This window comes from Neovison vison, chromosome 6, assembly GCF_020171115.1.
Source record: "Neovison vison isolate M4711 chromosome 6, ASM_NN_V1, whole genome shotgun sequence".
In the NCBI taxonomy this organism is placed as follows: domain Eukaryota; kingdom Metazoa; phylum Chordata; class Mammalia; order Carnivora; family Mustelidae; genus Neogale; species Neogale vison.
Window position 1 is genome coordinate 12,243,859 of NC_058096.1, and position 15,305 is coordinate 12,259,163.

Consider the following 15,305-nt stretch of genomic DNA (forward strand, 5'->3'; position numbering starts at 1 on the left):
TTGTGCCTGTGTTGTAGGAATACATTCAGTTTTGCACCATGACTTCGTAAAGCATTTTAGGGGAAAGCGCTCCCTTCTTATTGGTGAATGATACCAAGAGGAAGGATCCTAGATTCTTACTGCAAATGCACTTGGCTTTGACATTGTTTGTTTTTAAATTATCTCTACACCCAACGTGGGGCTCAAACTGGCAGCCCCAAGATCAGGAGTCGCACGCTGTATTGACTGAGCAGGTCAGGTACCCCCTTGATGTGATTTGCTTTAACAAAGAGGGAATAGAAACTGTGTGTCGTGGTTGCAGACACATACTGAGTTGACTGTGGTTTTCTGGTTCCAAAGAGGTTCAAAATTCGGGATGTTTATGGACTTGTTACAATCTCAGGGTTATTGCTGTAAGGCTGTAGACCTGAATATCCCCAAAGCGGTGAGGCCTGACCACGAGTAGATATTTTGTCTTTTCATTTCATTTGGCATAATTGTAAGCGAGCAAGTCTCTGTTTAGCTGGACTGTGGGAGCTAGACTGATTGCAGAGCCCGGGGTCTTCAGGGCCGCCCGCTAAGCTGCCACCTTCTCGCCTCTGGCTCAGGATCTGTTGAAGGTTTTAAAGTGTCTGTAGCTAAGACAAGAGGAACATAGGTACCGAGGCAAAAAACAAAGGAACTGATTGGTAAGCGTTTCAATTCTGTCCTTGCAGATGCTACTAATATTCCAGGTTTTCGAGGCCATCCTGTTGCGGACAGCAAGTGACCTTTCCCATTTTCACGTTGTGGGGACCAACATCGTGAAGAAGCTGATGAACAATCACATGAAGCTCATCTGCGAGTCCCTGTATGCCTCGGGCTACAGGTGAGTTGCCCTTCTGCGGCAGGACTGGCCACAGGCGCGGTCTGCGTTCAGCTGTCCCGGAGTGCACTTGACCTTCCCTCCACTCGGAAAGCAGAGCTGAGCGGTTCCTGAGGCCCTTGAGGCGGTGGCTCTGCCCCTGCTGCCCCTGTTGACCAGCTCCTTGCTGTCGCCAACTCCTCCTGTGCGTCCGTCCCCCTCCTACCCTGCTGTCCCCTTGCTGTCGTGGGAACCTGTGACTGCAGACATTCTCTCCATTGCCCATCCTTCTGCCCGGTGGTTCTCTGTGGTGATCTCTCGCTCCCTCTCCACTTCAGGACTTCGCAGTGAGCAGTTGTCGTCTCCGGGAGTCCTTGTTTCGTCACCTCCCCCGTCCACTGTCCCTTTCTGTCTGCCGGTTTGTGGACAGAAGTGTCTGTTTGTAGGTCTGTTTGTGCAGCTGGACATTGGACATAATGCTCCATGTCCGTCCGTTGACTGTTTCTGTCCACTCGAATAAAAGGGGCGCGCAGGTGGGGGCCTTGACTGTTCAAGAAGGTGCAGTTTTCCTAGAACAGTGCCTGGAGTGTGGTGGGTGTGCAGTAAGCCACGGATGCCAGGTGGCCATGGAATGGAAAGGCCGCGGAGAGCTTGCTGTTGGAGATGCGCACTGCAGAGAAGTCTTCCCCTGCAGTCTGCCTTTGCGGGGGATGAGCCGCGGGGCACCCGGTTATAGGACGATTTACTGCAGAGAGAAACCGCCATCTTCTTTGTGTCATATTTTGTATTCTTGGGTTCTTGTCGGCCAGCTTTTAAGCTTTATTTGGAGATTTTGTTAAATCGTGTTTTTTTTTTGGTTTTGTTTTTTTAAAGCACGTCTGCATGTCTCTTTCCTTTCTCTTTCTGGCTTGGGCATGGCAGACCCCACAACCAGGAGCACAGCTGATTTTGTGCTTCTGCTGTCTCTAATATGCCTGATTTCCTTGTCCCCCTGTAGGATGGCTCGAGCCTGTCTGAACCTGATGGCTGCCATGGTGACCCAGGGTCCCGAGGCTGCCAGGGACGTCTGCAGCCATTTTGATTTGAATAAAAAGACCTTGTACACCCTGGCGTCCAAGAGGGATTCCAAGGTGAGGAGTTCTGATCATCTCGTACCTCCTGGGTATTTCTTTTTCCCTTTGGAGGGTCACAATGGTTTGTTTGTCGTTCTTTCTCTGGCCTTGGTCCCCACGTGGGTGGAGTAAGAGGCCAGTGTGTGCAGAAATGTATGGCAGAGCCTGAACGACAGGGACATCTGAGGACAGTGTCTCTGGGGGCTCAGCCTTGTGGTGCTTGGCTTGTGAGTGTCTTCATGGAGTAAAGGAAATCATCTCCATGTGCCTTGTGGTGTGGACCCTGTGGGGCGTCCCAGTCCTGTTCCTATTCTGTTCACTTCGGAGAAATCCTTTGAAAGTTTAAACCAGTGACATCATCCAAGAGGACATTTATGACTTTTTAATGTTTCCCGTGTCTCCCGTCAGTATGTCTGATGACTGGGTGCTAGAATTTGCCAAAGAGAATGGAAGTGGGAATGGTTTTCAGGAGAGCTGTTAACAAAAGAAGTTTCTGGGTAGCTCCAGAAGTTCCACTTGGGTTTAGAAAGGTTCTTGAGGAGCACAAGTTTGAGGACTCGGAAGCCGGAGGGAGGGGCCGCGTGCCGGCTGCAGGCTGTCTCGGGCCTCGTTGCTGGCGCGGCCGTGCGGGGAGCAGCCGGGGCCCCTTTCCCACCCCCCTTCCTCAGCACAGACAGCAGACCGACAGCCAGCCGACCGACAGCCAGCCTGTCCGCTGAGGTGGCGAAGCCCGCTAGCGTGATTTACTCCCGCGCCCTGTCCTGTCTGTCCCCAGGAAGTGAGTAAGTTTCCACTCTGCCAGGCCCTAGACTGGAAGTTAATCCTCGTGACGCTGGTGACTTTCCTGGCTCCGTGAGGCTGTGAGGCCTGGAGTTAGGGTTTTCCCGGCACGACAAATAAGGTGTTCTTCTGAGGAAAAAATTCCAGGTCTTAGTGTCTCATGGATACTCGTCTTTATTATCAGGAGTTATTTACACACTATGGGTGTGTCAACAGATTCCGTTCATTGAGGAACGGCTGCTGACAGTTAAATGCGTTCCTCATAAAAAGAATTTGCGTCCTGTTTGCACACTAGGGCAGATGTCATGGGTCTTTGGTCTCACTTGGCAGTCGGCCTGCCTGTACTTATCCATCAGAGTCCCCTCCCACTTCCACCCCGTCTCTCTTGACCTCAGCCAGCTCAGCCCTGGAAGTAAAATATGTCAGGACCCCGACCACCCACGTCGGAGTCACAGCGAGGGACGGAGCACAGGCTGTAGGCTGTGCGGGCCTGTTTCACTGCAAGGTCCTCTTGGCAAGTTACATATTACGTCTCCTTGGTCTGTAAAATGGGAATTATTGTCAGGACGAAAGTATTTTTACTTTAGGGTGTACATTAAATATTTAGTTGTTGGGAATATTTATTTATTTATTTTGAAGATTTTATTTATTTGATAGAGGTCACAAGTAGGCAGAGAGGCAGGCAGAGAGAGGGGAGGAGGCAGGCTCCCTGCTAAGCAGAGAGCCCGTTGTGGGGCTCGATCCCAGGACCCTGAGATCATGACCTGAGCCGAGGGCAGAGGCTTAACCCACTGAGCCACCCAGGTGCCCCGGGAATGATTTTTAGACAATGTCCCTAACGAATGTTAGGGACATTAAAAACTAGCTGCACAGAGAACCCCCACATACCCATCATCCAGCTGCAGACACAGTTACCTCTGCCATGTGTTGGTTGGTTTGGGGGGCAGTCGAGGCAGTCAGAGCAGATCCCACACGAGAACCGTATTCCCTCATGCGTGTTTCAGTGTGGGTCTCTAACAGAAAGCGACCTTCTAAAACACAAAACCACAGTACCATCCCCGTACCGGATACCGTTCATCACTGTTAATATCACCGAACGCCCAGCTCGGTCTTAGTTTTCCCCCCACTCCCTGTCTTTAGACTTCGTCGTTCAAATTGGGATCCAAACAAGGGCTACATATTGTGTTTCGTGGGTCTGTTTCTTCAATATTTTCATATCATTGAGTTTTCTGTCCCCACACCCCCCCAGCTTTTTTTTTTTTCATTCTGTTTAGTTTTTGAAGGAGCTGATGGATATCTAGATCTTTTTTTTAATAAATGTGTTTTAACATTTTAGAGGAAATTATTAAAGCCTCAAGAAGAGAGAGGATTATGGTTCTTTTTCATGCAGCCAAAGAAAGCACTGTTTATACTGTTTGCCAAAGAGCAGTTTTACCAAATATGTTTTGGTCTATTTTAGACCGTTGTTTTGCAGAACAAGCCATAAAGACTTCAGGATGCTTTCTTCCTGGATAATAGCACTGTGAAGTCACGGGGTAGGAATGAGGAGTAGGCGTGTGACCCTCTTGCCTTTGATGGAGCTTGCTGGAGACGGAGGGTGGAGGCCCAGGAGACAGTGAGGGGCTGTCTGGCCGGGGTGGGGGGTGGTGGTGGCGGTGATGAGCGGGAGGCATGGCCGTGGCTGCTTGGAGTGTGGCGGGTGCTCTGTCTTGAGGTCTTGATTTGTTCACGGTGTCAGGAACCTGAAATTTGGGGTTGGCTGGGATATACAAGATGGATACCAGAGGTGAGGACTGCATTTCATGTCAGTTCAAAATACATTGCTGGAGGGACCCTCAAGGGCATCTAGTCCCAACTGCTATGTACAAGCAGGAGAGAAAGATCTCGAATGGCACATAACTGGGACCTGCATTCCAGAGCCCTGACTTCCAGTACTTAAGTGGACAGAAAAAAAAAAGCAAAAACAAACAAACAAAACCCAAAACTTGTGGAACCTTTCTAACTAGCTAGCAAAGCACAGAACCTAATTTAATCTTACTGGCAAGTTTTGGCATCTCACCGTTCTTTTGAAACATGAGGCATGCATAGATCAGGACAGCAGGTTAACTGCTCGAATTAGTTGACCTGTTTCTTTCAAGGAGGTGACATCTGGAGAGCTTGGGAGCAGTGGTTACGTTAAGCTTCTGGAGGACAGGGACAATATCTTAGTCATCTTTGTGTCCTGTCTGGACCTGAGATGATGGCATCTTGAATATAATTGGTGTTTGAACAACATTGTATTGGTAAGTTTTTGAAGGCTCTGAAACACTGCTGGTATGAAATGCAGCGCATTTTCAAGACTTTAGTGACCATTGTACCCAAACTCCGTATTGTGAGGAGGTCCGCAGGGGAAGTCCCCAGAATGGGGAGGATAGTTTTGAGCTCTTGTTGTATTTGGAACAAGCCAGCATCGGTCTGATGGGCCTTGCTGAAATACTGTGGGGCGTGGACAGAGGTAGAGACCCATGAGTGCAGTCAGTGTGCGAGGCCTCCGTCCGCATATGGCAGAGTGTGGGTCCGATGGCCTTTCTCTTCTCCCTGAAAAGCATACATCTGAAATTATGAGACAGAATTAATTAAATACTTACGTAGAAGCCTAAGTGCTTCCAAGTGTGGTCTTGCATCTTGACAACAAGTGAAATGTAAATGGCCTGGAAGCTCCAAGAAGAAAGCACTTCTCTATAGTCTGATGGAAAGTTGGGCGTGAAGCAGTATGTTTGTAAAGTTGTTTCATACTTTCTGATTCTAGTACATACTCACTTAGTAGCTGTGGGACCTTGAATGATTTTTAAAACCTCTGTTTCCTCATCTGTGAAATGGGTGTAGAAGGCATCTCCCCCTCAAGCTGTTGTAAGGAGTAAATGATGTCACAGATGTCAGCCTTTGATTTGGTATCTGACGTACAGTAAGTGCTCAGTAAATGACATGGGTCTCTTCCTCCTCACCACCACCACCACTACACTGCCACTACTAACCAGAATGGAACGATCTCGAAGGCAGACTTCTTAATCTTTTCCAGGCATCCAGGACAGTCATTCTCCGTGGTATTAACTTATTTCTTGGCAGCAAATTAAGGTATCTTTGAAATAACTAAAGTGGGGAGGAGAGTACGGTTGAAGCAGTGGAGGACCCCAGTGTCTGAGCTGGTGCTGGTACCACAGATGAGCAGCGCGCCTGACCGTCCAGCACGGTGGGAAATGGATGACAGGACACAGTGCGTCTTAAAATTACTGGGAGGAAGAGTTGATCGGATGGCCCCCGTCACTTCCCTTGAAGTGTTGAGAGTGGTCATGACTGGTGGGCCCTCCTTAAGGATGCCCACTGGCCTGGGGCATGGCTGCATCCTGCGGGACCCTGCAGATGGCCGTCCGGGGAAGGCCACACTGGGTTTGTAATACGGCAGCATGTGGGCTTTGGTGTTTGGTGTGACTTTATACTACCTGATAAAACCCAGACACCACCTCACTGGCGTCAGCAAAAGCAGCACTGGTCTTTCCATTGGCTCTGGATTTTCAAAAATGTGTGTATGATTTCACTGGCAAGTGAAGTCGATGGGATCTAGATGGGCTGAGAATCTTCTGCTCTATACCAAAGTGGTCCATAAACCACAAGTGGTCATGTGTGCCGGGGGGAGGGAACACAACTATACTGAACCGTACTTCTGTGTGTATTAAGCAGTGAGCCACTATGCTGTTGCTTTTAAGCATGGTGGATGAATATCGGTATTTCAGATAGACATCTCAATAAATTTTTTTCTGTACTTTCGGCCCATTTCTTGACGTTTATCTTTTTTGAGAGAGGGAGAAGGGGGAGGAGCAGGGGGGAGAGAGAGAATCTTAAGCAGCTGCCACACCCGGTTGGGGGGGAACCCAGTGGAAGGCTCCATCTCACGACCCTGAGATCGGGACCTGAGCCCAAATCAAGAGTCTGATGCTTAACCCATTGAGCCACCCAGGCGCTCCATACTTCTGTATTTAGAAACTTCTTGAAAGAGCAAGAAAAGTAGACCAGAAGGTGGAGGGAAAAGAGCAAAAGAAAAAAACCCAGGCTCCCACAGAGAGGTGACTGCTGGTTTTTACGATTTATTTATTTATTTGAGAGAGAGGGTGTGCGCGAGCACACAGGGAGAGGGAGAAGAAGACCCCTCTCTGCGCAGGGGGCCCGATGTGGGACTCGATCCCAGGACTCCAGCATCATGACCCAAGCCGAAAGCAGACGTTTAACCGACTGGGCCACCCAGGCACCCAGATGACTCCTGGTTTTAGACTCTGAGCCTTTTGATGGCACAAGCCTGGAGGCCTCTCTGCCACGGGGATGGGAAGGGCGCGTGAGCCGCCAAGTCCCTGCTTCCTTGGGGGTCGGCGTGTGGATCCACGAGTGACTGGCAGTCTCCTTCGTCCCCTAGGGCGCGCACGACGTCCGGCTGGCCTACATTCAGTTCGCTCTCTCCTTTCTCATCGCCGGCGACGACAGCACGATAGTGCAGGTGCTGGAGTTGAAAGGTACGTACGCCTCTTGGTCTCGTAGCAAAGCCCGATTGCGGCTGGTTTCGGAAAGTCTCCCGCAAAGCGTTTTTCCCAGGTTGGAAAGCCCAGGTTGCGGCTTTTGCAGTCGCCGCGCGCACGAGTTTGAAGGGCGCGTGCGGCGAAGCTTCCGTCAGTGCGGCTCGGAGTGGCCGAGGGACTCCTGCTCTGCGCTCTGGAATGCCGAGCGATGTCCTAACGAAGGAGGGATGCAGGCTTCAGAGACTCCCCCGCACGAAGGAGGCTTTCTGGCTCCAGACCCTGCGCAGATCCGTAGCCTGGCTGCCTGGCTTTCTTTAGTAACTGCGTTTGAAGAACTGAAGGCTAATGACTTCAGGAACTTTGCCGTGTGTTACCAGAACATCGCTAACAGAGCTAAAGAGTTCCAGCCGGGCCGCTTTCTGGTGGCTGTCCCCCTAGAGCCAGGCTGTTAGGGCCACTTGCATTTTATCCAGAGCTTCCGTAAGACAGAGTGGCAGCCCTAGCCTGCAGTTAGCACACGGCCGTCGTTCCGCACGGTCCCCCGGAATGGAGCCCTGTCTGCAGGTGGGGGGCTGTCCCTGCGGAGCTCTGGGAGTTGTTGGAGGAACGGCGTGATCCCTGTGGCCCCGTGTGGTCAGATCTCCAGCCCTTCCCTCACCTCCCCCAGGGTGGGAGACCTGAGCTCTCCCCAGGTGACTGCCAGGGACCATTTAAGAATAGGGTGTGGGTGCTGGTCACCTTCTATGTCGTCAGCCCTGATCGGTGCGGGGAGCCGCATTGCCCTGGGGAAGCAGCCCCGTGGGCGAGTCGCCTTTCCTGCTTGTGGCTGCCTCCTGCCAGGGCTCGAAGTTCTGCAGAATTCCCCTGGGGCCTCCCAGCCATCTAGCCTGAAAGGACGGTGATTTGGGCTTATTCCCGGACCCTGCTCATGGGGCAGGGATGCACTTCGGTTCGTGTTTTGGCGACGCACTCTGGCCAAAGGCATCAGAACTTTAAAAGGGTTTGATCAGCCATTTCATGTCTAGTCATTTCTCCTAAGGGAAGAATGAAGGAGGCGAGTCGAGGTTTTCTTAGGGACTGTTTTCTCATGTTAGCCGGAACTTGGACTTCTGACTGGCCTCCAGCAAAGGACTGAGTGCGCGAACCGAGGACTAGTGCTGACGTGAAAGCAGCGGTTAAAACTGGGGTAGAAATAGGCTTCCTGCCGCCAGCCTTTGAACAGTATGTGATTGGATATAAACTCAGTTGTGAAATCGTCGAGTATCCCATTTTAATAAAAACATGAACGCAACAGGTTCTAGCAGAAGGCTAACAGTTAACTAGTAGCCCGGATATTAACAGCGTTAACCTCGGGGTAGCAGAGGGATGGTTCCCTGCAGATTTCATTCTTTCGGTTTGTCTGGCATTTTCCAGTTTTTCTTCTTTCGAGAATGACTTTGCTTTTGTAGAAAGTCGGCGTGCCCACTGAGCACCAGTGGAACAAGTGAGATTATAACTGTTTGCATGTTTCTGCCCAGTGTCACCAGCATGTTCGTGCCTGGTGTCCGGCTGTGGGGGCTGAGTCCTTGGGGATCCAGAAGTATGAAAAGAAAGCGAACAGATCATCCCGAATTCTGCCCCCAGTCAATAAAATGATTTAAAATACAGCTGATTAAGTCTAAGCAAAGGGAGAGACATTTAGCAAAATTGTGATCATGGTGTGCTCTCAAATGGTTCCTACAGAATTAATTTTATTTACCTTAATGTGAGAAGAGGAAAGTAAAACACCAGAACTTCTGAACTTTTTTAATGATTCTATCATTGTTTTACCTACGGATACTAATTTCCTATGTCATGAAGTGGTTATCCTACTGTGAACTTGTAGAATTGAAAAAAAACACAAAACCTTAAAAAAAGGGGGGGGGAGAAAATAGCACGTGTGCTGTGCCATTTTAAGAAGTAACGTTCTTGCATCTGTTCTCATGTTCAAAATATTTCTGAGTTTAATGCATTGAACTTTTTACTTGCAGAATTTATTCCTTGCATTTTTAGCTCAGGCATCAAGGAAGACAGGATTTCTACTATCAATATTTTGTTATCCACGCTGAAAACAAAGGTACAACGTGTTTTTACTCTGAGTTCCTGTTGTTGTTCTGCTCCCGTATTTGGCAAGACCCTAGAGCTGTAATGGTTTAGAACACAGGGGTTGTTGTATAGGTGGAATGGAAGTTTGTTTCCTAAGGCTGCCGTATCATCCCCTCAGGAGAAAACCTGTTGCTCACTATTTCACGGGAAGCCGTTGGATTAATTGTGAGCCGTAAATTAGAGCTGTTTTTCATTTACACACCTACCAAAATGTCATTTTGAATTACTTTGCCTATTCTGCCTCTTACAAGCATCTTGTAGGAATTTTAAAACCTGCTGAATTGCTGTCTTCCATACAGAAGCAACTTAAGTGATCATTTAGAAAAAGTCTATGACCCTCCCAACAGAAAAAGTTGTGAAAACCATGAACTGGCAGTCCACATAAAAACAGCTAATCGGCATAGTATATTTAATACTGTGGTTCTCAGCTGGGAGTGGTTTTGTGACACCACCCCCCTCCCCCACCATGGGACGTTCGGAAGGGTCTGGAAACATTTTGGGTCGTCATGGCTGGAGAAGTCCAGGAGCATCTAGTGGGTAGAGGCCAGGGATGCCCCTCAGCCTCCTACAGTGCCCAAGACAGTCCCCTACACCAGTTATTAGGGCTGAAACATCATTAGTGCTGAGGTTGAGAATCCAGGAGATACGGGTTTTTTTCACCTGTCAAGTTAGCCTTGACCTTTTATAACAGATTCGGTGCTAGCAGAGATGTTTTGAATCAGGTACTTTCCTGGAGGAAGTGTCAGAGCAGGTCTGGCCGAATGTACCAGAGGTCTTAAAAATGTTCCCAGACTTGGGGGTGGTGGGAGGTTCCCTGAGAACCACCCAGGAAGCAAATCTGAAACACACCCAGGCCAATCCCCAGAGGTTCTGGGAGTGGAGGGGGGAGCTGAGAACGGGTGCCGCATTTCCAAGCCTGTGATCAGGGATGCAGGGAAGACTGTACAGAGATGCTGATGACGGCCAAAGTAGAAACAGCCTAATGGTCCCCACCCCGGGGAATGGTGGAATTAGGGTCATTCGTGGACTAGAGTGATATTCAGCCCTCCAAAAAGAGGTTCTAAAGGATTTTTTTCTAATACAGGAAAAGCTCATGCTATATAAGTAAAAGTAGGCAGGAAACTGTAAGTATAGTCTCAAAGAGGCAAAAAACCTAAACGAAACGGTATGTAGGCATATGTAGTACATGTTGCAGGGTGGGGCGGTAGGCACGGAAAGGAGATGAACCGCCATGCCCACTGTGCGTGGCCTAGGATGCTTCGAAGGTTGTTGAGTTTTATTTTTTATGTTTCTCCCTTTTTTTTGGTCACACATTTTGCCATAGGCCTGCATGATTTTTGTAACAATGAGACACAAGGAACACTCTTAAAAATCAAGTTGCTTGGGGCACCTGGGTGGCTTAGTGGGTTAAAACCTCTGCCTTCAGCTCAGGTCATGGTGTCAGGGTTCTAGGATGGAGCCCCGCATCGGGCTCTCTGCTCAGCAGGGAGCCTGCTTCCCTTCCTCTCTCTCTGCCTGCCTCTCTGCCTACTTGTGATCTATGTCTGTCAAGTAAATAAATAAAATCTTAAAAAAAAAATCAATTTCCTTGAAATTGATTGGTTTTATTGTTTTCAGGTAGTTCACAATAAAAATATCACCAAAACCCAGAAGGTGCGGTTCTTTACCGGGCAGTTCCTGAACCACATAGCAGGTCTCTACAGCTGGAATGGGATTGTTGACGTGAGCCTGGACAATGTCAAGGTACTGTCCTGTTGGGTTTGAGTTGACCTCGCCGTTAGCGTGTGGTCCTCACAGCTGGCGACTGAGGAATCTACCACCTTAAAAAAAAAAGGCCTCCCGTCTGATCTGTTTCTCTTGGCTTATAGTTCTGTTAATTCTCCACTTAGATGAAATATGATCTCTTAAGTTTTATTTTTTTTATAAGAATTTTTTCTCTAATCTCTGAGGTATTATGATATTAGATTTTTTTTTTTTTCTCCTTAAAGAGGATACTCTTTCTTCCTTTGGTTGAATGACTTGCTGGTCTTAATCCTGCGGGGCTGCCCAGTACGTGTGTGGTGTTGATCTAGGGTCTCTTCCGCCTCTCACTGGCATCCTCTTTTCCTTCTTTCCATACCAGCTTTTGGAATTTCAAGGCCTGTTGGTTTTTCTTCAGGATCCTGAGTGTCTAGGAAAACCCCAATTTCCTCACCCCCTGATATGTGTAATTTATTTTGTAATCGTTACTCAAGTGTCGAATTAGACCAGTTGATCTCAAGTTGACCCAAGTCCCGTGTACCTTTTAATCTTCCTCATTTCAGTTTTCCTCAGGGTGTTTCTGAACGTGGACTTGGCCAGAGTGGTGAGCGCTCAGACTTCCTGTGAACTTTAGAGTAATTTACCCCTCAAGGGCCCTGTGTTTTACCTCCTTTTATCTCTGTGAATTGCCCACGTCCTCTTGTTTTGAACATGTTTTGTATGCTCTGTGACCAGGAAGCCTTGGAGGCTTCATAAAAACACTCCCAAATGTGGAATTTTATTCAAAAGAACAAGAGAAATTAAGTCATTCTTAAGCTCGTTTAAAAATACAGGTTTAAACTTGCCCCTCTTAAGAGTATTTTTTAATCTTTTTTTTTCCTTAATGGTTCTCCTTTATAGGTGAGGACATTCAAATTCAAGTTTAGGGAGACCAGCCCTGTGCAGTCAAAAATCCGTGTATGACCTCTGACTCCCCCCAGAAACTCAGCTACTAATAGCCGACTGTTGACTGACAGCCTTACCCATAACATAAACAGTGGATCCACACATATTTTGTATGTTAACGTGTATTATATACTGTATTGTTTTGCTGGGGTAAGCTGGAGAAAAGTAAATATTAGGGAAATCATAAGAGAAAATACATTTATAGTACTGTGCTGTATTTGAGGCCAGCGGTCCACAGAAGCACAACTGTGCAGTTCAAACCTGTGTTGTTCAAAGGTCAACCGTATTTATTTCTTACTCGTCCCCAGTATCACAGCACACAAGCAAAGAGAAGCTTAAAAAAATGATTTTGTAACTGAAGTATATGCTGTAAAGAGAGACTTTTTAATAACAGGGACCGATGCTGGCCTGCCCTGCTCTCGCTAAGCCATCGGGGAGCTCAGCTGTGCCGTGCACAATTTGCTCCTGCGTTCGGGGTGGCGGGAGAGGCGGGGTGGGTCATTGCTGTCCTGCCAGACGCATGGGGCAGCTGTAAAGACGGAATGAGAACCCACATTGCCAAGTGCTTGGAAACAATAAGAAACGACACGAAATGTCTGGTTATCTGTGCTTCCTTGCTCCAGCAACTCCCTGTTTGTCCAACTTGAAAAGGAAATATTTCTTTTTCAGTTTATTTAGAACAAAAACAGTTCATCCATTTCTTTCAACCCCCCTCACCCCCCCACCTCTGGCAACCGCCAGTCTGTTCTCTGTACGAGTTCGTTTGCTTTTTTCTTTAGTTTCTTGTTTATTGAATTTATTATTTCTTTCTAGAGTCCTTGTATTAAGAGGTTTTTAAAAAATCTTGATTGGTGTTTGAATGATACCAAGTGTTTAAAATGTTAGCTCTAAGTCATCATCAGGTGTGTGGGATTGTCCAGTTTTTACTCTGTAGTTGTTGCCGAGGCTTATGAACTTGAGCTTGTCATTGAGTTTTTTAAAAAAACCCTTGCAGGCTTCTGCTGAGGATGCGGGGAAAACCATGGTGAGGGAGCTTGTTCACTCATTCCTGATGGATCTGTGCTGTTCTCTCAAGCACGGGATTAATTTTTATGACGCGTCCCTCGGCACCCTCGGCAGGTAAGGCGGGGGCCTGGTGAACCCCGAGTGCTTGTCCTTCAGTAGTCGTCACGTTCGTCCGTGACTTCCCTGGGGACGTCTTTGGAATGATGGCATGGTGGTGGCTCACAACTGAGGAACTCCTCTTAGGGATGAACGTTTGGAGACCCAGAAAGCGGCTGCTCTGTGCTGCCCTCGGGGCGCAGGGCTCAGGGTAGCTGTTGACTTAGACACTGACTAGGGCTGTCTCACCCAGCGAGGGGCTGCGGGTTTCGCTCAACACTATGGCGTTGGCGGGGTCTGAGGATAAGTCCTAACAGCCACCTCCCCAGAGAGGGTGGGCCGCTCTGCAGGCCTCAGCGTGGTCCTGAGGTGGTAGGCACCGTTACCCCATTTTAGCGGGTAAGGGCAGTGGGCACAGAGAGGTCGGGTCACTCAGCTTGTGAGTGGCAGAGTTCAGTTTTAAACCCAGGGAATCTGGTTCCAAGCCCAACCTGGTAACAGCAAAATAGTTCTTCCTCTCCTCAGAAACAGCTGCTAGTGAGCAAGGTTTTCACAATTCGGTTTTTTACACTTTGTTTCATGTTGCATGATGATGGTGACATTTCATGAGTGAGGAAATGAAGTCCACAGCTGGTGGTTGGATTATGTCCTTTTAGACTTTCTTTTAGTCTCACTATAGTACATATCTATTGCTAGTTTTTAATGACCAAAATAGCCTACCATCGGATTTATCAACCTGCTTTTTTCTCATGGACAGTAAAAGTATTGGGTATGTTTTCTGGTCATTGTGAATAGCCTTTATTTTTTTCTTTTCACCTCTGTAACATTTTATTATAAAGATATAGATGGTTTGGTTTAGTTTCACCCAGGCAAGAAATGACGATTTCTTCAGAATAGGATAATACAGTGAAAATTTTCCTCTCTCCTTGTGACTTGTTTTGATTCTGACGTTATTATGAATTAACTTGCCACATCATTTTTTTTTCTTTTAACCTCATTTTATGATAGTGTACCTTTTCTCTCATCATCAAAAATCAGCTCACTTGCCTGCTAAAAGGTAACAGCAGATAATGCGATGCCTCAAACACATGTGTTTCTCCCCTTAAGTAGGACCCATAAAATAGACCATCATTTGATGAGCATATAGGAGTCAATGTGTGGGATGTAAGTCTGTTCAGATAAGTTCTGGATTATGTCAGTTCTTTGAAGCCAGGGGCCAAAGCAAATGTTTGCCCTCAGGGGAGAGGAAGGGAATTCTGCTTGTGGGGATGTGGACGGAAAGCTTTGAGAAAACTGAAGTGTGTCGTCCCCCCATAGTTGCTAAGGCTCGTGCCCTCGCTCCAGTCAGGGCTCCCTGCACATGTCGCCACCTCCGGGAGGCCTTCCCTGGCAGCCCTTTAAATTTCCACTGTCACTGTCCTTCTGCCCGGCTCTTGCTTTTGACAGTGACGTCCCGCCACCTTGCACATTTATTTATTTACTTGTTCGTCACCCAGTAGACGAGCATCCGTGAGAACAAGAGGCTGGTCTGTCCAGGACAGTGCCCAGCACCCAGTGGGTGTTTGGAATTCTGTTTGGAATTCTGGCGTAAGCAGGGCTTAGTGAACTTCTTCTCTAAGGGAAAGATAGTAAGTATTCAGGCTTGGTGTGCCATTCAGTCTGCATCGTGACCGCTCAGCTGTGCCATCAGAGTACCCGTGCGGCTGTGGACATAAATGGGTGTAACTGTTCCAATAAAGTTTTATTTATAAAGACAGAGGGTGGACCATAATTTGCCAGCCCCTGGCATGGAGGTTAAGAGAATAGATTCTGGAGTTAGCTTTGAGACCTCCACAGTACTTCTCGCTGCCTCTGTTGCCTCATCTGTAAAATGGAAACAAAACTGGCATCCACCTCAGAGGGAGGTAGGGTATGGGGACTGCCAGGAGCGGTGGCCGGCACGGGTTGCACGCTGTGTAAATAGCAGTGTCATTCATTTGATGACATTGTTGCCTGAAATGACGGGGATGTGTGTAGTATTTGTAGTGCACTTTGTGGAATTAGCGTTGTGTTCATTTGACAGCATGCAGCATGAACTGTTTTGCTTATGAAATTTTCATATTACGAATTTTACTTCTTTTTTTTTTTCCAAGATTT

General features: G+C 47.9%; 1 protein-coding gene across 1 annotated transcript in view; it reads left to right on the forward strand.

Moving 5' to 3' along the window:
• URB1 (URB1 ribosome biogenesis homolog) overlaps window positions 1-15,305 on the forward strand; it is a 68,325-nt gene that overhangs the window by 3,428 nt on the left and 49,592 nt on the right. The window contains exons 3-8 of the mRNA XM_044251024.1: window positions 696-847; window positions 1,821-1,953; window positions 7,160-7,256; window positions 9,269-9,354; window positions 11,001-11,126; window positions 13,063-13,187. Of these exons, the coding sequence (XP_044106959.1) occupies window positions 696-847; window positions 1,821-1,953; window positions 7,160-7,256; window positions 9,269-9,354; window positions 11,001-11,126; window positions 13,063-13,187 (719 nt within the window). The remainder of the gene's footprint in view (window positions 1-695; window positions 848-1,820; window positions 1,954-7,159; window positions 7,257-9,268; window positions 9,355-11,000; window positions 11,127-13,062; window positions 13,188-15,305) is intronic.